General features: G+C 42.5%; 1 protein-coding gene across 1 annotated transcript in view; it reads right to left on the bottom strand.

Moving 5' to 3' along the window:
• Positions 1–23,344: 23,344 nt before the first annotated feature.
• The window catches only part of LOC116972014 (serine incorporator 1-like), an 87,303-nt gene continuing 83,424 nt past the window's right edge, over positions 23,345–27,223 (bottom strand). Inside the window, exons 9-10 of the mRNA XM_033019253.1 lie at positions 25,683–25,898; positions 23,345–24,024 (exon numbers count right to left, since the gene is read on the bottom strand). Of these exons, the coding sequence (XP_032875144.1) occupies positions 23,871–24,024; positions 25,683–25,898 (370 nt within the window). The 3' untranslated portion in view covers positions 23,345–23,870. The remainder of the gene's footprint in view (positions 24,025–25,682; positions 25,899–27,223) is intronic.

Here is a 27,223-nt window from a genome sequence, read left to right as displayed (position 1 = left end):
CCAAATGTTTTTTTTAAAATATTTTTACTGTGAAGATATGTAGGTAGATGTATGGATAGGAACAGTTCAGGGGGATATGTGGCCAAATGTGGGCAAATGGAACAAGCGCAGAATGAAAACGTGCTTCCGTGGACAAGGGCATATCTCCATGCATTATACCTCTATTACTATACTGTTCTAAATAAAAAGCTAAGTAAAGGCAAAAGAGACAGCAGATGCTGGAATCTGGAACAAAAAGCAGTAAGGTGGAAGAACTCAATGGGTAGAGCCACGTCTGTGGAGACAAAAAATTGCAAGTCAACATTTCAGGTCACAATCTTGCATCAGTATTGAAAGGGAAGGGGAAAGATTGTCAGTATACAGCAGGACAGAAGGGTGGGATAAAGGCTGATAGGTGAAACCACATGAGGAAATGATAATGGACAGATGGAACCAGGTGGAGATGCAAAGGGAATGTGAACAAAAGGAGCAGAAACTGTAGATGCTGAAATCTCGAGAAAAACACGAACGACTGGAGTTACTCAGCAGGTTAGGTTTGTGGAGGGGATGGATAGAGGACATTTCGGGTTGCAAACTTTCTATGGACAAGGGAGAAGTACACTGGCTGGACATGTGATTGCATGTGGGAGGAGAAGATCAGAGGGGAGTGGGTTACCCAGAACATTCAGTGTTGATTCCATTGGGTTGTTGGCTACCCAAGCACACTCGGATGTTGTTTCTTTCCTCTCTCCACAGAGACTACTTCTTCCACAGAGATCACTTTTTTTAATGATTCCCTGATTAGCTTATCTTTCCTGTCCTGTGGCACGTTCCCCTGCAAACGTAGGAAGTGTCTCTTCTACTCCTCTCTCACCACCATCCAGGGACTCAAGCATCCTTTCCAGTTTAGATAGAGCTTCGATTGCACTTTTCCAACCATTTGGTGCTTTTACCCAGTGTAGGGGAATAGAGTCTGAAGAAGAAGAATTGTGTCAACCTTCGATTTAAACCAGCATTTGCAGTTATTTCCTACACACCTTCGGCCTACCGAGTCCGTGTCGACCAGCGATCCCCACACACTAATGCTATCCTGCACACACTAGGTAAAATTTTCAATAATACCAAACCAATTAACCTACAGACCTGTACGTCTTTGGGGATACAGCATGGAAACAGGTTTGTTGGCCCACTGAGTCCATGCCAACCAGCAATCACCCTACCTGCTAGGGATAATTTACAATATTTAAAGGTGCTAATTAACCTACAAACCTGCATATCTTTGTAGTGTGGGAAGAAACTGGAGCACCCAGAGAAAACACATGCAGTCAAGGTAAAACATACAAACTCCATTTCGACACAAGTCTGTAGTCAGGATTGACCCCGCGTTTCTGGCACTGTAAGGCAGCAAATCTACCGCTGCACCACTGTGCTGCCCCTCATTTATTGTATAATGTCAATGTGTATTGTGTTACAGGCCCGTTATGCTACTGCAAGTAAGAATTTCATTGTTCTGTTATCAGTACGAATGACTATTAACACTCTTGACTCTCTCTTGATCCTCGATCTGAAATGTTGCCTCTATCACAGCCACTGTCAAACCTCTTATATCCAGCATGTTGTGCAAACCTAACCACACATAGCTAGGGCAGGACCCACATACAGGCCAGACTGTGTAAGGGTGGACAGATCTCCTTTCCTAATGAAACACTCCCGAACCAGGTGGGATTTTTTATTGCAATCCAGTCTATTCAGGATCACTATTGCTGAAACTAGCTGCTTCCAAATTCCAGATTTTTAATTATTCCTTGAATTTCAGCTTTCCACTGCTTTTTTTCCTTTATCCTTACATCTTAATGATTAAGGAAATTAGATTAGTTTAGTTTAGTTTACAAATTTAGCACAGAAACAGACCCTTTGGCCCACCGAGTCCGCACCGAGTCCCCGCACATTAACACTATCCTACACACACTAGGGACAATTTGCACATACACCAAGCCAATTAACCTACATACCTGTATGTCTTTGGAGTGTGGGAGGAAACTGAAGATCTCGGAGAAAACCCACGCAGTCACGGGGAGAACGTACAATTTCCGTACAGACAGCACCTGTAGTCGGATCTCCAGAGCTGCAAACGCTGTTAAGCCCCTGTCCCACTTAGGAAACCTGAACGGAAACCTCTGGAGACTTTGCGCCCCCCCGCAAAGGTTACCGGAGGTTGCAGGTGGTTGCCGGATGTTGCAGGTAGTGGAAGCAGGTAGGGAGGCTGACAAAAACCTCCGGGAACCGCACGGAAACAAAAGTTTTCGTTCAGGTTTCCTAAGTGGGAATTGTCGGATCACACTTCCTAGACTGACAATTCTCCAAAACACTCAAGTTAAGAAATATGTTAAATTATCCAACTCATAGGGCACACTGTGACATGTGTGGGAAGGAACTGCAGATGCTGGTTTACACCGAAGAGAGACACAAAATGCTGGAGTAACTCAACGGGACAGGCAGCATTTCTGGATAGAAGGAATGGATGATGTTTCGGGTCAAGACCCTTCTTCAGTCTGAGAGTCAGGGGAGAAGGAGACACAGAGATAAGGAAGTATTATGTGTGAAAACGAGACATCAAAGGAGATGCTGTCCAGGAAAATGTAGAATAGATCATTGTTAGCTAGAAGATGATAACAAAGCATACAGAGATAACATTTTATCGGGGGTGGGGGGGGGGGGGGGGGGGGGGGAGCAGACTGGTTGGAGAACTAGGAAGGGGGAGGGATGGAGAGAGAGGGAAAGCAAGGGTTACTTGAAGTTAGAGAAGTCAATATTCATACCGCTGTGGTGTAAGCTGCCCAAGTGAAATATGAGGTGCTGTTCCTCCAATTTGCACTGGGCCTCACTCGGACAGCACACTGTGAGATGCTCCTTTCCCACAAATGCCAGGTCATAACATCATTCTAATTAGAAAACAAATATAATTCTCAGAGTTCAACTGGTTGGTGCAGAGAAAATTGCTGAAGTGGAAATTACCAATTCTGGTCAACAACCTCTACAAGAAATGTGCAAATTTGGAGGTTGTATTTTATTCAGTTGTAATGATGGTCTATTCAGTTGTAATTAAGGCAATAGGCTTGGTATTTATGGGGTTCTGTTCTCTTGAGGTGCAGATAGTATTCACATTGAACAACATTCAATGTTTAGTGCCCCCACTATTTATAAATCAAATCTTACATTACACTTATTAAAAAAATCTGAAGATGTAACAAGTACTCCAGGAACATAATAACATATCTAAGTAATATTTTTTGTTGACGTTTCAAAGGAGTTTCAAATACATCTTGACAAGGAACATTGATAACAACCAACAATTTAACATGCAGAATGTATTCTTGCAACGTTAAAGTTCAATCATTATTTGTGCAATATTTTGCTATCTATTTTTTATTCAACAGTTCTGTTTACCAGAAGCTAAATAAAAGCAGGACACATTGAGCATTATCAGCAGGTCAGTTGGCGTTTTTGGAGAGAAAAGGAGATAATATTAAAGATTGTTTACCATTCATCAGAAACTGTAAAAGTTTGGGATAATACAAGTTTAAGTTGTAGATAAAGGTAAGGGTAGGAATGCAAGGGACTGCAGATACCAGAATCTTGGGCAAATAACAAACTGCTGGAGGAGTTCAGCAGATCTGGCAGTATCTGTGCTACTGGAAGGTTAGATCACTCTTATGGACTGATTGGAAGGAGTTCTGCAGAGAGATGCCCAATCTGCATTTGCTTTCCCCATTGTAAGGAAGCCATATCATGAACATTGTAAAATGTGTAGGAAGGAACTGCAGATGCTTGTTTAAACTGAAGATAGACACAAAAAGTTGGAGTAACTCAGCGGGTCAGACAGCATCTCTGGAGAAAAGGAATAGGTAACATTTCGACTCTAAACATTTGTTCAGAGATTTTCGTCTTCATGAACACAGATGTTCATCTTCATGAACATTTAATGCCGTACACTAGATTAGAAGAAGTGCAATGAATTGATGCTTCACCTGGAAGGAATGTGATGGGAAGAGGGGAGATAGAACACTAGATGTTCTAGTGTTTACACAGGAAAATGTAATGAGACGGGAATTGATATGGATTTTTGATGGAACAGCAAACCAGGCAATTACTGCACACATACTGGGACGAGAGGAAAGGAGAAGGATCCATAGATGGATCCATCTAGAAATTGCGGAGGAAAATTTATTGGAGGTTGAAAGCTTGCAGGGTGGATGCTGAGAACAAGGGGAATCCTTTCATTACTTCTCTGTGCTTTACATACAGCTACAGACATATACTCTCATTAGTATCAAACCTGATAAATTGCACTGGATCAATAGTAATCTGATTTTTGTTTGAAGCATAAGTGCACAATATTATTTTGCCCTCTATTATTAATGAAATACCACATTGTAAAGAGGAATAAAAGTGCAGGTGTGGTATTTCTTCAAACGTAAAAAAATAATGTTCACAAAACAATTCTGTTTAAATCAATGCAGAGTTCTGTAAGCACATAATTTCTAATTAAAATTTGATTTAGTCGATAAGCATGTATTCTATTATAGCATGGTTGTCATCCCAGTCCATGGGTTTTCCCCCATAGTAGATGAGGTCAAGATATTAAAATTAAATATATACAGATGATCAAATGTGATTTTGGTCTCAAGAAGATAAAGCAACTTGCAAAGCTGTTTTTGTCATTCGAATTCAAGAATCTGTAAGTACTTCTCCCCTCCCCCTCCCCCCACCTCACCCCTCCAAGATCTATCACAGAATAACTGAAACTCTGCAGAATTATTATAACAATGGGGAAGACAAGGCGATATGCACAATCTGCTTTTCATTAAAGCATTTTGAAACAATGTGATTATTCGCCTTCATAAAATAATTGTTGTTTTGTCCCTTTGGGGTAAATATATGCCGAGTAAAAAAGTACTCAGTCTCTAAAGAGACATTTTATCTGTTATTATACACAGTCATACCCAATGCGGTGTTTAATGTAATCTTGATGTTACAGTTATCTGCTTCATGTCTAAATAATTAAAATGGAAATTTAATTTCTCAGATTGCTTTTTTGTGCAGATGTAGCTTAGATGCTCAATTTCTATGATTAGCCGGTATTTGCTGCTTGTAGCAATTACTATTTTATGTGCAAGCACAAATACTTCATTAACTATTCACAGCCTCATTTTATATTTTATGCTAGCTTCCATAAACATAGCCTCTTACCAATATCTGGCTCACCAATTCTGTATGCTTAGCAAAATGATTGAATAGATAGTTGTAATGGTTTACATTAATTTATGATACGGTATGTGACGACACCTTTATATCTATATGTGGATTTACACATATATCTTTGCAGTGTTGAAAATTAAATTTTATGTGGATTTTTAAGTTTGATTCATATTTGGATTTCACTGTTCTCCCTGTGTTGAATGCAATGTTGTAGCATTACTATCATGTATTTTAGTAGATATGTATTAAGTAATGTTTTAAATCAAAATCTTGCATTTGGCATAATGTAATATAAAGCATGTAATAATAATCAAGATTCAGATTCCAAATTGATCTATGCTATTCTAACTCTTTGGATTCAGGACAGGATAAAATGAAAAAGAAGCAGATTAGTTATAAAAATTGTGTGTCAGGGACGTTTAGAAAAGTGGTACGATATGATGCCATTATGTAAAACAAAATTGCACCCATAGTAATGGACTGCCATAAAATTGTACTTTTCTGCAAATAGCAGAGACTCTGAAATAATTATATCTTGTTAGTGTCTGCATCTTTCTACTTGTGATTTATGCTTTACTGCACAAATGACAAGCAAGCCTGAAAAATTGACAAACTGAGTGCTAATAAATGTGTCTAATATTTGAATCTGCCTGAAAATACTTTACACTCCAAACTTAAATCAAAGCATTCATCACTTTTGTTGCATATTGCCACATACTTCAGATTTAAAGCTAAGAGCGATTTGTTTTTCCAAAGTAATAACTGGAACAGTGGAAGCATTCATTCTTTTAAACTGTGCTCTAAAAATGATAAAATGTCATTTTTGGATAGAATAGCTGGTTATGTCAACACCAACCCATGACGGAGGGCTGGAATAACAAAAATAATTAGAGCTAAATTTGAAAAAAAATCTCAATTTTATCTTCCATCTACTTTACAGGGCCTGTCCAACTTGGGCAACCTAATCCGCGAGTTCTGGCGAGTTTGCCCTCGACTCATACTCGCAGCATGGTCGACATGAGGTCGTAGGAGGTCTTCGTAACTCTCCTTCATGCTCGAGAGTGGTCTCCTCGTACTCGAGGCCTCAGCTAGGTTGCGGAGTTTTTTTCAAAATGTTGAAAAATGCCCTTGAGTAAAAAAAGGTCGCCAAGGAAAAAATCGATACTTTTGTTATTTGTAGGTTGAGTCGTAGTAGGTCGTAGTAGGTCGGCATGTTAGTCGTAGGTAATCAAGGGTAGAAACATAGAAACATAGAAAATAGGTGGAGGGGTAGGCCATTCGGCCCTTCGAGCCTGCACCGCCATTCAATATGATCATGGCTGATCATCCAACTCAGTATCCTGTACCTGCCTTCTCTCCATACCCCCTGTCTGGTGAACCTTCTCTGTACTCCCTCTCTGGCAAGAATGTCTTTCCTCAGATTAGGAGACCAAAACTGTACACAATACTCCAGGTGTGGTCTCACCAAGGCCCTGTAGTATTGTGTACAGTTTTGGTCTCCTAGGTAGTCGAAGGTAGTCGTAGATAGTCTTCATCATAGTCGAAGGGAGGTCGAAGGAGATCGAAGGAGGTCGTCTTCACTCTCCATTATTCGGTGTCCAATTTTCCCGAAGTTAGTCGAAGCTAGTCTTCAACATATAGTCAAAGGAGGTCGAAGGAGGTCTACATAGTCGAAGGAGGTCTTCAAAATGTCATTTATTTAAACTCTTCTAAAATCGCCAATTAGGCCGCCCAAGTAGGACAGCCCTTTCTTTCATTTTTACAGACCAATAGACAATAGACAATAGGTGCCCTTCGAGCCAACACCGCCATTCAATGTGATCATGGCTGATCATACCCAATCAGTACCCCGTTCCTACCTTCTCACCATATCCCCTGACTCTGCTATCTTTAAGAGCTCTATCTAGCTCTCTCTTTAAATTATCCAAAGAACCAGCCTCTACCGCCCTCTGAGGCAGAGAATTCCACAGACACACCACTCTCTGTGAGAAAAAGTGTTTCCTCGTCTCTGTTCTAAATGGCTTACCCCTTATTCTTAAACTGTGGCCCCTGGTTCTGGACTCCCCCAACATCGGGAACATGTTTCCTGTCTCTAGCGTGTCCAAACCCTTAATAATCTTATATGTTTCAATAAGATACCCTCTCATCCTTCTAAACTCTAAACTCCAGAGTATACAAGCTCCATTCTCTCAGCATATGACAGTCCCGCCATCCTGGGAATTCACCTTGTAAACCTACGCTGCACTCCCTCAATAGCAAGAATGTCCTTCCTCAAATTAGGGCACCAACACTGCACACAATACTCCAGGTGTGGTCTCACTAGGGCCCTGTACAACTGCAGAAGGACCCCTTTGCTCCTATACTCAACTCCTCTTGTTACAAAGGCCAACATGCCATTTGCTTTCTTCACTGCCTGCTGTACTTGCATGCTTACTTTCATTGTTCAAAAGGGAACTGCAGATGCTGGAATATCGAAGGTACACAAAATTGCTGGGGAAACTCAGCGGGTGCAGCAGCATCTATGGAGCGAAGGAAATAGGCGACGTTTCGGGCCGAAAGGTCTGAAGAAGGGTTTCGGCCCGAAACGTCGCCTATTTCCTTCGCTCCATAGATGCTGCTGCACCCGCTGAGTTTCCCCAGCAATTTTGTGTACCTTGCTTACTTTCATTGACTGATGAACAAGGACCACCAGATCATGTTGTATTTTTCCTTTTCCCAACTTGACACCATTTAGATAGTAATCTGCCTTCCTGTTTTTGCTACCAAAGTGGACAACCTCACATTTATCCATATTAAACTGCATCTGCCATGCATCTACCCACTCACCCAACTTGTCCAAGTCACCCTGCAGTCTCACCACATAACATTACTTTTTGAATGGACATAGTGCTAATTTATTTGTAGGAAGGAACTGCAGATGCTGGTTTAAATCAAAGATAGACACAAAAAGCTGGAGTATCTCAGCGGGACAGGCAGCATCTCTGGAGAGAAGGAATTGGTGACTTTTTGGGTCTCAACTTTTCTTAATAATAATAATAATAATAATAATAATGGATGGGATTTATATAGCGCCTTTCTAGAATACTCAAGGCGCTTTACATCGCATTATTAATTCACTCCTCAGTCATACTCGGTGGTGGTGAGCTACTTCTGTAGCCACAGCTGCCCTGGGGAAGACTGACGGAAGCGTGGCTGCTAATCTGCGCCTACGGCCCCTCCGACCACCACCAATCACTCACACACATTCACACACATGGAATTCTGAAGAAGAGTCTTGATCCGAAACATCACCCATTCCTTCTCTCCAGAGATGCTGCCTGACGGGGTCGGGGGAAACTTTTATTTCATTCTCTTACCTTGCCGGAGATGCAATTGTATTCCGGGTCATATCTCCAGTCGCTCTGCGACCTAACATCTTGGAGCTGGAGGTCTTGCTCAGGACTGACTTTGTGCCCCACAGCGGGGGTGGACTTAACATCGGAGCCAATCCCTTGCCTGGGATCGACGCTCCAACCGCGGCCTGTGGACTTTAACATCAGGAGCTCGCAATCTCGGGTAAGAGACCGACGTTGGGAAGCTCCAAAAGCAGCACGACGTTCGACAATCCCCGACCTGGGGTCAGATCGCCCTGTGCTGGGGAGCTGTTATACCCCCGATGCAGGAGCTCGATCGCCCAGACGATGAGTCCCGCTGCCGGCTACGAGAGTAAGATCGTTCCGTGAGGAATGTGGAGGAGTCACTGTGGTGGATGTTTATGTTAAAATGTATTTTGTGTGTTTTGCTGCTTTTTATTAGTATGACTGTAAGGCAAATCAAATTCCTAATATGTTGCAAAACATACTTTGCTAATAAAGTAATACAATACAATACAATACAATACAATACAATACAATACAATACAATACAATACAATACAATACAATACCGTTTATTGTTATTTGAACCTCAAATGAAGTTCAAACGAAATTTGGTTTCTGCAGTCATACAACAAGAAAAAAATACCAAGGCACACAATTAACACAATTAACACAAACATCCATCACAGTGAATCTCCTCCTCACTGTGATGGAAGGCAAAGTCTTGTCTCTCCCCTGCTCTCCATTCTTCTCCCGGTGTTAAAGCCCACGGCGGGCGATGGCAAGTCCCGTGGCCTTTAAGGTTGCGCCGGGCGATGTAAGGCCCTGCTCCGGGTCTAGATGTTGGGTCCCCGGCGGGCAATGGCAAGTCCCGCGGCCGTTAAAGCCATGCCGGGCGATGTAAGACCCCGCTCCGGTTCATTTTCAACCCCACAATTCGGTCCGGAGAAGTTGCCGTTGGGGAAGCTCCGAAAAGCGGTCTCCCACCAGGGACCCGATGTCGCCGTCCACCGGGCCTGCGGCTAGAGCCTCCGAAGCTCCGAAGTCGGGTCGTAGCCGCTCGCCACCACAGCTCTCCACGTTCCGAAGCTGGCCACCTCCACAATGGTGAGTCCGCAGGCTCCACGACTGGAGCACCCAGGTTGTTCCAGTTGGAGGCCGCTCCACGGTGCTAGGCCCCCAACGACAACGGAGACCTGACAGGGAAAAGGTCGGGTCCCCCGTACAGGGAAGATATTAAAAGTTTCACACCCACCCTCCCTCCCCCCGCCCCTCACATATACACAGCTAAAAACAATATATAAATTATAACCAAACTATACACTCAACAGGACAAAAAATTAAAAAAAGACAGACGGACTGCAGAGGCCGCTGCCGCAAGGTGCCGCCATCTTTCATGATTATGATTACGCCATGATTATGATTATGATTTTTATGATTAAAGGTCCAGTTAGATATCTTGGAATAGATCCATCACATAAAGTATATACTTACAGTGTGAAGTAATTGATGAATGTGTTTGGAACCACCCTATCATGCAATACTTAATGCACCTCTGGATCACTCCGTTCTTTATATATAATATGCACAGACACATGCTTAGAAATTAAATCACGTTGCATTCATTTCAGGGTGAAATTACACCAATAAAAAAAAGTGGACTGTGCACTTCTTTCACAACCCATGTTAACAAGCCTGATCTTTGCCAGATATCAGGTAAATAATATCTTTCACCATCTGCATCGGCATAAATTGGAACTCAAAGCTCAATAATATAGTCATTGTGAAATAGCCTTGTGATATCAGGGAACACATCACCCAATCTTCGTGCTTTCATTGCTAATTAAAGGGCCACTCTGCTGACATATCTCCTGACTCAGACATCTTCCAAAGTCCAGAGAATGCCCAAACTAACATAATACCTTTTGTGTCATTTACCTGCTGGGTTACTTTTTCAATGGGTGCCTCAATGGCAGTATCCCTGACAATACTCCATTCCTAAGGAGTTGTAGTGGCCAAGGCACTAGTGGTACATAGTGGCACTCAGTGTGGTTCAGAGACCATGGAGGAGGAGGCAAAGATATTCCCATATGTGAGGAGACCTCTAGTGGAAATCCTTCGGAGAAACCACACCTTACCCAGACCACAAATTGAATTGTTGGTGATATATAAATATCACTACCAATTTGGCCTGATGGCCTTCATAACACGAGGAGTTGAGTATAGGAGCAAATAGGTCCTTCTGCAGTTGTACAGGGCCCTAGTGAGACCACACCTGGAGTATTATGTGTAGTTTTGGTCTCCAAATTTGAGGAAGGACATTCTTGCCATTGAGGAAGTGCAGTGTAGGTTCACAAGATTAATTCCCGAGATGGCAGGACTGTCATATGCTGACAGAATTGAGCAGCTGGGCTTGTATACTCTGGATTTTGAAGGATGAGAGGATATCTTATTGAAACATATAAGATTACTAAGGGTTTGGACATGCTAGACGCAGGAAACATGCAGCTAGTTGTGGATCACAAGAAGAAATTCCTTACGGTCAGTGCAATTTTCAAGAGGTACACATCAGCCCCGCCATTTTCTCTGGTGTTGGCCGGGGGATAAATCCTTGAGATCAAAGGCTAGCTTCAACCTTTGCAGTTGTTTACATTAGTGTGCTTACCAGCTGCAGCAGCTATAGGTGGATAGGACAAAGCCACACCGGAATAAGTATGGCAATGGAGAGCACTATTGCAGGAAGGAATTTTGTGATGCGCCTGTACCCTGAATCTGGCTTTACTTGTGGTCCACCTTAGATAGGAACAGACACAAAATAAAACATCTCTTAGATCAGTTGTGAGCTTCTCAACCAAGTCAGTTTATTGAAGGCCTCACAGTGCGCTCTGCTAAACACTCTGAGAAACGTGCGGCACGGTGGCACAGTGGTAGAGATGCTGCCTTACAGCACTAAAGACCCAGATTCAATCCTGACTATGGGTGCTGTCTGTATAGAATTTGAACATTCTCCCCGTGACCTGCGCGGGTTTTCTCCAAGATCTTTGGTTTCCTTCCACACTCCAAAGACGTGCAGGTTTGTAGGTTAATTGGCTTGGTGTAAATGTAAATTGTCCCTTGTGTGTGTAGGATATGCGTAGGCTAAAGGGCCTGTATCTGCGCTGCATATCTAAACTAAACAAAACTAACCCAAACTAAACTAAACTAAACAAAACAGTATCAACAATCAGCCTGGAAACCAGAGAAACACATAACATTGCTTCCTACACTATGAGAATAGATAAGTACTTGATGAACAAAGTGGACTTGGTGAGCCAATGGCTCTATTTCTACACCGTATAACTCTATGATTCTCCTGACCGTCTCTCCTTCCCTCCATGGCAGACATAAGATATTATTAATGCATTGACCAGTTCATCTTCTAGACCTGATGCCCTTCTTTAAATGCTTGGAGTAACATGGACCCATTTGCAATGAAATGAGTGAAGTCTCATCAGGAACAAAGGTGTAAAACTTCTTTCTTAAACTTAATTTTAAATGTTGTATCAATGATATGTATTGTCTATTGTCTATTTCATGATTTTGTTTTGAGAAGAATCCAATTTGAAACAATTGGTGCACCATCAATGGGTGCAATCCATTTTTGGGCACCAGACTGTTCAAGAGTAACGTCATCTGCCACCTCCCATATGGAGCAAAGCCATAGAGAGAGGGTCATTTGCCAGAAACTCTACCGCATACAAGAAATGGAGAGCCTGAACCCATCTATCACTTGCCACTCATTCCCCCGTACCTCCTTATACTGGGTCTCCCCTCTACTACTTCAGTCCGAATGAAGGCCCCGGACCCATACGTCAACTGTCCACTTCCCTCTACAGATGCTGCCTGACCCCTTGAATTCCTCCAGCAGATTATTTATTGGTCAACAGCAAATGGATACTGAAAGAATGTTTCTGCTCATGAAGGAATCAGGAGCTGATGGAGCATGGTCTCCTAATGTCATATATTCCAGGTTTAGTTTAGTTTCGAGATGCAGTGTGGAAACAGGCCATTCGGCCCACCGAGTCCGCACCGACCAGCGATCCCCGCACATTAATACTATCCTACACTAGGGACAATGTTTACATTTATACCAAGCTAATTAACCTACAAACCTGTATGACTTTGCAGTGTGAGAGGAAACCGAAGATCTCGGAGAAACCCACGCAGGTTGCGGGGACAACGTACAAACACCGTAGAGACAGCACCTGTAGCCAGGATCGAACCCGGGTCTCCGGCGCTGAAAGTGCTGTAAGGCAGCAACTCTACCGCTGCACCACTGTGCCTTACATTTAAGATGAAGATGAGTAGGAATTCCTTTACTCAGAAGGTGTTGAGTCCTTGGAATCTCTATCCTGCCGATCTGTGGAAATGGAACAGTTGAATATATTCAAGGCTGAAGCTAGTCAGGAATTATGGCAGACAGGCAGGAAAACAGAGTTGGGGCCAGATCAGATCAGCTACGATCCTATGCAATGGCACTGCAGGCCTGAGTTGCCCAATGGCCTCTTCCAGCTGCTATTTTATGTTGTTCTTTCATTCTATCGTATTCATAAGATGTCATGGTGATGCAGCAGGTGCCACTGCATCACAGCTCCAGCTCCAGCAATGCAAGTGTGACCCATTAAGACCATAGAACTTAGAAGAGTACTGCATTGAAACAGGCTCTTCAGCCCACATGGTGTCTGCCAGACATGATATCAATTTAAACCAATCCCTCTACTTGAATGTAATCCATTTCTCTCCATTCCCTGCATTTCCATGCACCTGTCTGAAAAAGACTCTTAAACCTATTTTATCGTATCTGCTTCTACCAACACCCCTGGCAGCATGTTTCAGCAACTCGTCACTCTCTGTGTAGAAAACCCTGCCATGCACAACCTCTTCAAACTTTCCCAGTGTCAACTTAAAATGAAGTCCTCTAATATTTGATATTTCTGCCTGGGAAAAGGATTCTGACAGTCTACCTTATCTCTTCTTCTCATAATACATCATTTTATAAACTTTGATCCGGTCTCCCCTCAGCCTCCAATGTTCCAGAGAAAACAATCCAAATTTCTCCAATCTCCCTTCGCAGTTAATACCCTCCAATCAAGGCAGTAGCCTAGTAAACACGTGTGGGAAGGAACTGTAGATGCTGCTTTAAATCGAAGGTAGACACAAAATGCTGGAGTAACTCGGCGGGACAGGCAGCATCTCTGGAGGGAACAGTGATGTGGCCTTTGATGTTTGTAATAATATAAATAAATATCTAGGATGAGAAAGTAAGTGGTGTGATTAGTAAATTTGCAGATGGCATTAAAAATAGTGGAGTCATAGATGGTGAGGAAGGTACTCCAATGCCCCAGTCCCACTTAGCAAACCTGAACGGAAACCTCTGGAGACTTTGCGCCCCGCCCAAGGTTTCCGTGCGGTTCCCGGAGGTTGCAGGTGGTTGCCGGAGGTTGCAGGTAGTGGAAGCAGGCAGGGAGACTGACAAAAACCTCCGGGAACTGCACGGAAACCTTGGGTGGGGCGCAAAGTCTCCAGAGGTTTCCGTTCAAGTTTCCAAAGTGGGACAGGGGCATTAGGATACAGCAAGACATAGATAAACTGGAAAGTTGGGTAGAATGGTGGCAGATGGAATATAATTCCGATAAGTATGAAGTAACACAATTTTGGGGTGGTCAAATTGTAGCAGAGCATAATGGCTGGGACCCTCAGCATTTATGTGCAGAATAATCTTGGGGTGCAAGGCCCATAGCTCTTTCAAAGTGGTGACCCAGGTGAATAAAGTTGTGAAAAAGGTATTTGGTATATTTGTCTTCATGGGCTGAGCCATTGAGTATAAAAGTTAGGACATCATGTTGCACTTGTACACATCATAGGTTAAACTGCACTTATAGAGTATTGCATGCAGTGCTGGTTGCCATACACCAGAAAGGATATCGTAGCCATAGAGAGGGTGCGGAATAGATTTAACCAGGATATTACTTTGAATGGAGCACTGTACAAATGTGGAGAGATTGGATAGGGTTGGTTGATTTGCATCAGAACGTAGGAGGCTGAGGTGTGATCTTATTGGGGTTTAAAAAATTATTAGAGACATAGATAGGATATATTCAGAACCAGTTTCCCAGAGCCTGGGAGTCTCAAGCTTGAGGACATGCTTTAAAGGAGACGGGAGAACATTAAAGGAGATCTGAGGGTTAAGTTTTATCATGCAGTAGTGAATGTCTAGAATGAGCTGCCATAGGAGCATGTAGAGGCAGGTACTATTACAACGTTTCAAAGGCATTTGGACAGGTGCTTGGATAGCAAAGATGTTGAAGAATACAGACCTAATGAGGGCAACTGGGATTTATTGTGGACAGGTGTGGATTAAAGAAGCCATTTCTCCACTGTACAGTTCTATGATTCTATGACAACCATTTATTATCAGTCTGTTTTCTCCCCTTCAACTGTTTATTTTAATCTGTCTCCGCTGTCTCCTTTATTTCACGGGCCTTAGTTTAGTCAACCAGGCTTTTATGTGGGTCTTTGCCCAGTTTCTGAAATTTTATATCATCAACATCTACCCCACAATCCTTTCATCAACCTTCTCTCCAAGAAAATATGGGATCATTTTGATTTAATAAAGGATTCAGCATGCTTTTTGAAGAGATTCTCATTATTTTTGAAGGGGTTAGACACAAAATGCTGGAGTAACTCAACGGGATAGGCAGCATCTCTGGAGAGAAGGAATGGGTGATGTTTCGGGTCGAGACCCTTCTTCTGACTGAGCTCCAGATGAAGAAGGGTCTCAACCCGAAACGTCACCCATTCCTTCCCTCCAGGGATGCTGTCTGTTCTGCTGAGTTACTCCAACTTTTTGTGTCTATCTTAATTTAAACCAGCCTATAACATCCTGAAGCCGTGGTCTCCGGTAAGTGGCTGATTCAGGCACTCCAAGCCGCGGAGTGTGTTCGACCATCCCGACATCGGAGTTTCGATCATCCCGACGAGAGGGCCTGTACATCCGGCCATCCGTAGCGGCGACTACAGAGGGTTCATGGCCCCGACCATGGATGAACAAAGGAGGAGGACTGACTGAACTTTGTTGCCTTCCGCCACAGTGAACAATGCTGTCGTGGTTGTTTATGTTAGATTCTACTGTGTGTTGTGTGTTCTTTTTTTCAATTGTGTCACTGCATGGCAAATTCATTTCACTGTACCTTAGTTGATGCATGTGACGAATAAATGTGTATTGTATTGCATCTGCAGTTCCTTCCTACACATTTTTGGAGGGGTAATTGGGAAGTTGAAAAGGATAATTGGAAATTGGATAATTGTCCCACTTAGCAGTCTTTCACGTGCCATTTACGCGACCTACTAGTGTGTGGGTAGCATGTGGGTAGCGCGGGGACGGGTGGATGGAGTGGTGTGGAGGAGTGTGGAGTGGTGTGGAGGAGTGTGGACCTCGTCCGGCACAAAATCTTGGCGCGCCACCGGCCTGACGCGTAACTGACGGCCAAAGTGGGACAGGCCCAAGACCCTGGCGCAATGCAACGTCTCACCTCCAACAGCAGCAGAAGCAGGCAAACGATCATCGAACTCAGCCTGGGGCTCACAGCCGTTGCGGTCCGGATCAGCCCCCACTCCTATTCCCAGAGCGGGGCCAAGAAGATTGAAGATAGACACAAAATGCATGAGTAACTCAGCGGGACCGGCAGCATCTCTGGAGAGAAGGAATGGGTGAACTTTCGGGTCAAGACCCTTCTTTCAGACTGAAGAAGAATCTCGACCCGAAACATCAACCACCCCTTCTCTCCAGAGATGCTGCGGGTCCCACTGAGTTACTCCTGCGTTTTGTGTCTATCTTCAAATGACGTCACGCGCTCCAGGCGGCTGTGCGGGCGCACGATAACGCGTGCGACTCTCGCAGGACCGTCGCACGACCATCACTACCAGCCTGTTGCGTAAGTGACAGCCCAATAAAACTCCTTTGAGATATTGATCGTACCAGAGAACTGCAAAACTGCAAACATTAATAAAAGCAAAAATAAATTTATCAATAACACATCAGTCAGTTTTATCCTGTTGATGGGATATGGTTTGAAACTTTAAAATAGGGCACAGAAGCAGGCCAGCAGTCCATGAACTTTAGGCTGGCTCTTTTGAGAGCAATTCATTCTGTCCCATTCCTCTGCTCTAACTTGGAGCCCAGCTGAATCAGTTTCCCTTAACTACCTATTCAATTCCCTTTTGAAAGCCCAGATTGATGCTACTTGCAGCGAGTTCCAAATTATAACGATAATCTGTGTAAAAATAAATTTCTTCACATCACTTAAATGTCTTGATCATGATCCTTGAATCTTTGTCTTGATCCTTGAATCATCCGTTAGAGGGAATAGCTGATGCTTAACCCACTTAAGCTCATAAAGATCTTGTACATGTCTATTAAATCCCACATGAACCTTCTTTACTTCAAGGAAAGCAGTTCCAGCTTTCCCACTCTAACCTTGCAGCTTAATATCTCATTCCCTCAACCATGATATTAAATCAATTCTACACTCTCTTTAGAAATTTCAATTCCTTTCTAAAAATGTGGTGACCAGAATTGGTTGCAATACTCCATTTGTAGCCTAACTGGAGTTCTGCGCAAGCTCAACAAAACCTTCATTTTCGTTTGTCTCTCCTTCAATTAATGAAGCAAAGTATCCCATATGGTATATTTGCCCAGCCATTTTCAAAGATTTATGCCCCTTGCCCAGACATGCCATTTGGAACCATGCCAAGTAATTTACATTACTGGTCCTCATTCTATCTACTGAAATATATCACTTAATTCCACATGTTATATTTCATCTGTAACTTGTCTGATCTATAGTTGATTACTATCTTCCTGACTTTTTAACAGCATCTCTATCATCAGCAAATTTTACTCGACACTCCCATTTCCAAGTCATTTATAGCTATCAAATAAAGCTCTAGATGTAGGAGTGATCTCTGGGGAACTCCACAGTCTACCTTCCTCTGATCTGAGAAGCAAGCTTTTATCATGACTCTATTTTCTGTCCTTCGGTTAATTTTTTAATCCACGTCAGCATTGACTCTCTTGTTCCATGGGCTTCAATATTGTCAGCCAGTCTCTTATGTGTGTCTTTGCCTAATGTTTCTAGAGGTCTATATGGTTAATGCACACTGCAATCCTCTCATCAACCTTCTCCCCAAGAAAACCAAGGACAAAATTAACAGTCAATGAAACGAGTGTCAACTAATAAAAGATAGACACAAAATGGGGTGCATGAATATTACTCATATCAAATTGAATAACTCAGCGGGACATGTAGCATCTCTGGAGAGAGGGAATGGGTGATGTTTTTGGTTGAGACCCTAAAGGGATCTGTATTGATTTTTTTAAGACATATTACTATTTTTGGAGGGGTGATAGGGAAGGTTAAAGAGGAGAACGTTGATGATGTCCGCATAGGGACTTTCAAAAAGTACGTGATAAAATGACACATAAATGATACCACAGAATTGGGCATAAAAGGAAAATAGTAACATGGATGAGAAATTGGCCAAGGGGCAAGAAACAGAAGGTCGAGGACCATAATTGTTTTTCAGGCTGTTGAAAGTTTTGCTGTGTTTATTCCCCACAGCAGGACCACGGGTCTCCTTCACGTGATTTAGACCAAGGTGTTCAGAGCCCAATTTCAAAATTTGCAGAAGGCATGCAATTTGGGGATGTGGTAAATGTAAGGACACTTTGAGACTGTAAAAGTCATAGACTGACAGAATGGGCTGTCACTGGGCAGCTAAAATGTAATTTAGAAAAATGATTCACTGGAATGGCTCCAGGAATGAGTGATTTCAGTTACTTGGACAGACTACAGAAGCTGGGTATAGTCTCCCTGGAGCAGAAAACGTTGAGAAATAATTTGATATACTGTAAATGTTCAAAGATGATTTAGAGTCTGGAGATAGTGAATAAAGAGACACTGGTTCCTTTGATGGGCAGGTCAAGAAACAGATTTAATGCTATTGGCAAGAGTTGAAATATGAAGTGGGGGGAACGGACATTTTCACAGAGTAATGGGCCTGTCCCACCTAGGTGATTTTTTGAGCGACTACAGGCGACTGCCACAAAATTTTCAACATGTTGAAAATTTTTCGCCAACAATTTTTGCTGTCGTAGGTGCTGTCGTAGGTTGTCGCCAGGTGTCGTAGATGAATTCCATTAAAATTAGTCCCTGGCAGTCTGCTAAAGAGTCGTCTAAGAGGGACAGGCCCTTGTCCTGATTGGCCAAAAGAATTGAGAAAAGCAGATTTGGATTATGGTTTCAAAAAGCAGTACTTGAAGAACATTATGATGGGGACTGAGATAGTTGATTTACTGCTACAAAATGTCGTAGATGACTTGATCAGCCAAATAGCTTGCTTGATGGCTGCAGTGATCCTATGATTGTGTGAGCAAGGCTTGTTCACCCTGAGGCAACCCTCAGTGCCTGACATATATCACCCTCTGCTGTACAGATGGTTGTCTCTTGTGAGATGTATCCACTATCCTCGACTCCTAGAACCAGCCCACTTTCCTGTCTACAGGAACAGTGCCAGGAAAAGCTTTGTGGAAATACCATGTAGGGTTCTCAAGGTACAGGGTTCTCAAGCTACCTGTCATCCTATGCTACCCTCCAGACAGGGTCTCTCAACACACAGTGTGCAAGCTCTACATTTCACAATCAGTTCCCGTGCCCACCCAAGAGAGAAAGGAAATGGAGAATCAGGAAGAAACAACTCTATCGGCACAGTGGCACAGCAGTAGTTACTGCCTTAGAGTGCCAGAGAGTCGGGTTCAATCCTGACTACGGGTGCTTTCTCAAAAGAGTTTGCACGTTGTGCCTGTGACAATGTGGGTTTTCTCCGGGTGCTCCAGTTTCCTCCCACACTGCAAAGACATAGAGGTTTGTAGGTTAGTTGGCTTCAGTAAAATTGTAAGTTGTCCCTAGTGTGGAGGATGGTGTTAGCATACGGGATGATTGTTTTTGGCGCGGACTGTGGGTTGAAGGGCCTGTTTCCACACTGTATCTCTAAAGTCTAAAAGTGGGAGGAGAGAGGAAAAGATTAGGAAGGTGAAAGAGAGAGCGAGGGTAATGTTGGGAAGTTATGAAGCTGCACCCTCAGTGGGCATGCTGTCGGGACGGAGCCTATGCGGCTGAGTAGCCTATATGTCTGAGAGTTCAGCCCACCAATTCAAGGGATAAATGGAGGAAGCAGTCCATACCCAAATGTAGCAAGACTTTGCCACAATTTGTATTTGGACTAACAAAATCAATCAAACCCACTTGCACTGGGGATTATGTAATCCGCTCGTGCATAAGCAGTTATTTATTTTGAACATGAGGCACAGTTTATCAACAAACTGGAATTTGGATCTGAATCCCTAAGTAAGGAACATTATTTCTGATGTACATAAAGGGATCTTTATTTCTGAGTTCCTTTCTGACTCTTCTTAACGATATATCAAACCGTCTGCAGTGCCATAACCCACCATCCTGTCGCTATTTCACTCCCAGATGCCAATATTAACTCTACCCTCTACCCTCACCACTTAATGCCCCAAATTGATCCTCCATTTGTTTAGCAGGAACGCTCCTGCACAAAGTGCATTAGGTCATTTGTGAATTATATGGACAAGCATTGTGTGCATTGCAGCCTTAGAGTATTTCATGATAAATGTAATTGATATGTAGTGGAGACAGAATCTAATACAAGTTGTCTTTCTTTTCCGTTTTTAAACTGTTATGGTTTGCAGGAACATCCTGGCAGGATACTTGTTAATGGAGTAAAGCAAATTTATAGGTTAACATGTAGGTTTGAGCTTCTTTAATGTTTGCATTAACAGATTTTATCTTAAAAGAATGAACTTGTATTGATACGGCAGCTTTTATGTCCCCAGGACACCAGCCACTACTTTACAGCAGAACTAAATTTATGTCATTATTTTTCTACTCTGGCAAAACACCACACGCAAATGAGCAGAAGATAGTCACACAACCAACAGTTAAATAGCCACCTGTTTGGATGATGTCAGTGGAGGGATATACATTGGCTAAGATAGCAGGGGAATTCTCTGCTCTTTAAATAGGTTCATAAATTCATAAGTTGCAGGAACAGAATTAGACCATTTGGCCCAACAAATCTACTCCGCCATGGCTGATCAATCTTTTCCTCTCAACACCATTCTCCTACCTTCTCCTCATAACCCCACCCTTACTGATCAAGAATCTACCAATCTCCACCTTAAAAAATATCCATTAACTTGGCCTCCACAGCCTTCTGTGGCAATTAATTCCACAGATTCACCACCCTGTGTCCAAATAAATTCCTTTCTAACGGTACGGTGCTTTATTCTGAGGCTAAGGCCTTTGGTCCAGACTCTTCCACTAGTGGAAACATCCTCTCCACATCCACTCTATCCAGGCATTTTGCTATTTGATAAGATTTTGCATGTTTAGCAGAGAGACTAGTTGGGGCCTCAATCCAAAAGCAGTAACCAGGTTTCTGGAGCAGGGTTCAATTTACCACATCTCTGGCTCCAATATAGGATTGTAGCTCCATTTGGAGAATTTAAAGAGATAAATGGAAACATTTACTGAAATAATGACTCAAAAATAACTGTAACTGTGTAACTGTCATACTTGTCCATTTGGGAAGAGAAGGACTAAAACCATCATGCAGAGTCCAAGTTTCCTAATATATGCTGTGAAAGGATTTGCTGCAACATAATTTCTGCAGTTTTGTTACAAGACATTCCAATATATTGTGCTACAGAAAAACGTTGTAAAAGTATCAATTCCAGTGATCTACTTTATCACAACACGGCGGCAGGGTGGCGCAGCGGTAGAGTTGCTGCCTCACAGCACTTGCAGTGCTGGAGACCCAGGTTCGATCCTGACTACGGATGCTGTCACTACAGAGTTTGTACCTTCTCCCCGTGGGTTTTCTCCGAGATCTTCGGTTTCCTCCCACACTCCAACGACGTATTGGTTGGTAGGATAATTGGGTTGGTATAATTGTAAATTGTCCCTAGTGTGTGTATGGTAGTGTTAATGTGTGGGGATTGTGTGGGGATAATGTATTGGTCGGTGGGGACTCGGTGGGCCGAAGGGCCTGTTTCCGCGCTGTATCTGTAAACTAAACTAAACATACAATAATCAGTTGAATCTAATAAATAATTACTTTTCCTTATTTGATATTCAATAACTTCACAGAAATGTGTAGGAAAGACCTGCAGATGCTGGTTTAAATCAAAGGGAGACACAAAATGCTGGAGTAACTCAGCGAGTCAGGCAGCATCTCTGGAGAGAAGGAATGGGCGACTTCACCCATTCTTTCTCTCCAGAAATGCTGCCTGACCTACTGAGTTACTCCAGCATTTTGTGTCTAATGGGCCTGTCCCACTTAGGCGATTTTTCAGGCGACTGCCGTCGACTGTCAAGAAGAAGCCAGAGATGCACGGCTGTGAAGCTCGGTTGACATTTAACATTACCGGTCGGTTATCCTTGGTTCTGGAAACAACTTCTTACATTTTTTTTCCCAATGAGCCAATGAAATTCACTGATCAGCACCGGCTACAACCTATGAGAACCTTCGACCTCCTGGCAACCCACTAGGACCTCCTGGCGACCCACCTACAGCACGAGAATTCTCGCTACTCTCCATGGCGGCTTCATTCTGGTCGCCGCTAATTTTTCAACATGTTGGAAAATTCACGGCGACCATAACGAGGCCACAACTAGTTCCCAGAATGCGGGAACTCCTCACGACCATGAAGGCAACTCCCCGGCAACCATCCATGACCATGTGGCGACGGCATAGTCTCCTGCAGTCGCCTAAAAAGTCGCCTGAGTTGGACAGGCCCATAACTTCACAGATATATTGCACTACAGACAACATTAAGCACAAAAATTACAACCATTCTAATTTGGATTTCTACTACATTCCTCCGCAAGGTCGAAATGCTCTGCTAGAGCTGTTCGTTATATATATATATGCGCACTGAGATGTATTTCTACATTCATTAACTTTTAAATTTATAAGTATTTACAGAAAGATGTCATTGCCATAAAGTTATATCGTATAGTTAATTCGTATTTTTAAGTGATAGAATATAGAAGGTACTTCGCTAGGCCAACACTCCCAGCTTTGGGATCTAATTACAATCAATGAGCTTCATTCTGTAGCTGTAGGAGAAGCAACATTCGAGTCAAATCAAGTGGAGTTTATTGTCATATGTACAAGTACGGTGGAACAGAGCCACTGCTCTATGCTCATTGGAAAATGCTTAGCAGGAGGGCAGGGGAATTGGTTTGAGGGTGTTTTGAAAGTTTCCTTGAGGGATTGTCACATTCTCACTAATTTGTAGTAACTCTGGACAACGTAGCTCAAAATGGAGGAGCATACAGTGTGGCACTGAGAACTTTGAGTCCTTCCATTCCGAACATACAGAGGCCTTGTGTAAACAGTGGAAGGAGCACCACACTATTCAAAGGACCCATTGTGTTCCCGTCCCACTTGTAGACAAACCTGTAGATTCCCCATTGGCCTCATAAGCCATTTTAGAACACACTGGAGTGGAAGCAAGTTAGCCTTGATCCCAAGGGATAACTTGAGAACCAGCTAAAATGACACTGTAATTCAATAATCCAGACGTATTGTAATGATATAATTTATTGTTATATACCTGATAACAATAACATTTTTTAATAGACAAGATGATTATTACAGGCCATAAGAGGTTGACTATAGACACAAGCAAAGGTAGAGTTCATGATAAAAGCTCAGAACTACTAATGACCAATGACTAAATAAAATTATCAATCTTTGTGACCTTTCAAGCACAATTTATATTGTTAGTCGACAATCCCTCTGTACTCTCTTAATCTTTGCAACTGTACGTGCAAGTTATGGAGTGTGAACACACAAACATACATGTAAATATATATATATACCTCATGGAGTTGCACAAACAACTGAATGTTCGTTCTCACCAATAGAAGATATCCAATGAACTGGGTTTGCATGGTTAAATCATTAACAAATTTATCAATAACAGCTGATGCATGTTCTTTGGCCACGAAGATTAATGGTTGTTTGAGTATGGACATTTAACTTAGATAATTGGTATAAAGCTGTTATTTACTAAGAAAGAAGTTATTAAGTATCTCAGGAGTGAGTAAATGAACTCCTCTTTCATGCTGCTTTCTCCACTGGTTCTCAGTTAATGCGTTCTTCAAAATCCTCTTGTTTGGAAAGAACCAGAGGAGCCAGAAGAGTCCAGATGTAAAGGGAACTGCAGACCCAGCTAGAAGTGATCTTCATCCACACTGCAATCCAACTGCTTGAAATGCTCTTGAAATCAGGCCTATGACTGGGCATGGAATGCAAGGAAGCAACCGTCAATTATCTTAACTTTCTAGAATTTCATCAGAAAAAATGGCTTCATCATTATAAACTAAATTAATATTAGATGCTTAGATGTTTGGAGTTCACTTCAAACTTCTGCCATGAAATTATTCCACAGATAATTAGATACAAATGAATAATGTGTGTCTGATATTCCAAAACAACCATTGATCAACAGGGTAAATTTATCATCTCTGCTAAAAGATAGCATGACAATAAGCCAAACATATTGACTTGGAAGCACGGCTGTGAGGCACTCACATTCAACTCTAAACAGAGTATTACTCTGTGCTTCCAGCTGAACTTGGGTGGCACGGTGGTGCAGCGGTTATTGCCTTACAGTGCCAGAGACCCGAGTTCAATCATGACTGGGTGTTGTCCCTGTAGTGTTTGTACATTCTCCCCGTGACCTGCGTGGGTTTTCTCCATGATCTGCGGTTTCCTCCCACAGTCCAAAGACATACAGGTTTCTAGGTTTGTTAATATTGACCAAATTAAAGATACTATAAAATGGAGGATCTTTGCATCTGCAAGGCCTGCTTGGCTTCTGTCTGTGGAAAGTTACAGGCTGTGAATGGCGGCAGCTAGTCTGAGCCCTAGATTGATATGCAGGATGGGGAAAGATCGAGATGTCCTCTTTATTGTTAAAATGTATGAGGACTTTGCAGAAGAGCTCAAATGTGTTGCAGATGCATGATCAGGATTGGCCGGCTGCAAAGGGATTGTAAATACTGTTAATAATGTTGCAGGATGTTTGTGCTGCTGTTTGATGATTGGCTGAAGTGTGAAGCCTTGTTTGAATTGTTGGCATTACCTGGGAGAATGTTGCATTATTTGATTAATTGACTTCCTTCCAGAAGCTTCTGTAAAAACATTTTAATGGGACGTTTTGTAATTGGGTTGGGGAACTGTCAATAACACTTTAATGTAATTGATATGTGTGATTGGCTTGTAGGGGCGCCACCCCCATGTAGTTCTGCCTCACAGAGTTCGGTAACCCCCACGAGGATCGTTGCCGATCTTCTGGAGGGGCGCTTGGGACTGCGTGACCTTTTGGAGGTATCTGCTTGCACGAGGCTGAAGGGCTTGGACAAGCAGAGACAAGGATCGAACCTGTGGTGGTTAGGTATTGTATAAGGCATTTGTTATTGTTTCATAAAATAAAGTTTAGTGGTCCAGTGCTTGACAGTGTTTTATTGAACTAGACTAAGGAGGGTAAGCTTCAGGAGCATATTTACAGGTTGACACAAAATGCTGGAGTAACAGCGGGTGAAGCAGCATCAATGGAGAGAAGGAATGTGTGACGTTTCGGGTCGAGACCCTTCTTCGGGTTGAGACCCTTCTGGGTTAATTGGCTTAATATAAATGTAAAGTTGTCCCTAGTGTGTGTAGGGAAGTGTTAAGGTTAAGGGATCGCTGGTCGGTGTGGCCTCGTTGGGCCGAAGGGCCTGTTTCTGTTCTGTATCTCTAAAATAAACTTCCTCAACATAGCCGGCTCCCTCCTGCCTGGTGAAACCTCGCGCAATACACGATCTTGAAACAGTATAGATTTGAAACCTACGTCTTTAAATGCTAAGAAAATGGCTCAAGATGTTGCTGTAAAGCTATAATTTTTTCTCTTACCTGTGCCAATTGGTCAGTGTCATCATAACATACATGGATGCCAGAAAAAGAATAAAGTGGAAAAAAGAGTAACTGTAATGAACCCCTTCCTTTTCGTTGTCCTGAAAGCGATGCACTTCTTCGCATCCCTCCTGGATGGATATATTTTCCAAAGATCCAGCATCAGGATTATTGATGGAGTTGACATGCCTCTGTGTGCAGCTTGACTTCCTAATGCTGGAGCAAAATATCAATAGAATTAGTTACAAAATCAATAGTGCTCAGTTTTAATAAGCTGTGGCTATACAACACACCAAAGGGCTTAGTATCGGGGGAAAGTGGGGACTGGATGAACAAATTAATTAAATCCACTTAAACACCGCAATGCCTCTAAACTTATGCGCCTTCTTGTCTCTGTAGACTTCCTTTAACTTTTTCCACAGTTGTACTCACTGGACAACCTGTTGCTGATAGTTACTGTCACATATCTGTATGTTATATACAAATCTGTACTTGTATGTTCTAAGTGTATCCAAGTATCAGCCCAAATGCTGCAATTGTATATTTTATGGGATGCTCAAATATTCTGTTTTTCTTTCCCTTAATAAATTTGAATAATTAAATGCAACTGCAGTGAAGGTTAAACAAGGATGTTGCCAGGACTTGAGAGCCTATGCTGTAGGAAGAGATTGGGCAGGCTAAGACTTTATTCTGTGGAGCGCAGGAAGATGAGGAGTGATCTTGTAGAAGTGTATCAAATCATGGGGAAATAGAGAGGGTGAATGCACAGTCTTTTATCCAGAGTAGAGGAATCGAGAACCAGAGGACATAGGTTTAAGGTGAGGGAGGAAAGGTTTAATATTACATGGGGCAACTTTATCTCACAGAGGGTGGTGGATAAATGAACAAGCTGCCAGAGGAAATAGTTGAGGCATTTGGACAGGTACATGGATAGGAAAGGTTTAGAGGGATATGGGCAAAATGCAGGATATCCAACAAACGTAGATGGGAATCTTGGTCGGCATGGGAAAGTTGGGCTGAAGGGCCTGTTTTCATGCTGTATCATTCTATGACCCTAACAACTCCTTTTAATCTTCCCTCCTGAAAGGAAAACAATAGTCTTTTCAATCCTGCCTGGATGTCCTAGTAATTATTTTGTGATCAAAAATGTGAGCAGTGGTCAAGGTATCATCATTCTCAGGTCATATCGCCTTCTCTTAATATTACTATAAGGAGTGTTGTTTAATCATAGAAACATAGAAATAGGTGCAGGAGTAGGTCATTCGGTCCTTCGAGCCAGCAGCACTCAATATGATCATGGTTGATCATCCAAAATCAGTCCAATCTATACCTCAGACTTCCATATTAGAGTAGACTTAGTTCCTGCAGGTAACATACAATTTTTAATATTATAGTTTATAGAAGCCACAATGTGCAGAGCATGTTCTTCGCCAATGTTGAAAATTGTTGGCAGTGAATTTTACATTTCCTAAAAAGCCAAATTTTGGTTAGATTCAGTTTAAAGAATAAGCATGGAAATAGGCTTTTCGGCCCAAGTGCTT

This window comes from Amblyraja radiata, chromosome 4, assembly GCF_010909765.2.
Source record: "Amblyraja radiata isolate CabotCenter1 chromosome 4, sAmbRad1.1.pri, whole genome shotgun sequence".
NCBI lineage: Eukaryota > Metazoa > Chordata > Chondrichthyes > Rajiformes > Rajidae > Amblyraja > Amblyraja radiata.
This window is presented reverse-complemented; position numbering and strand designations above follow the sequence as displayed.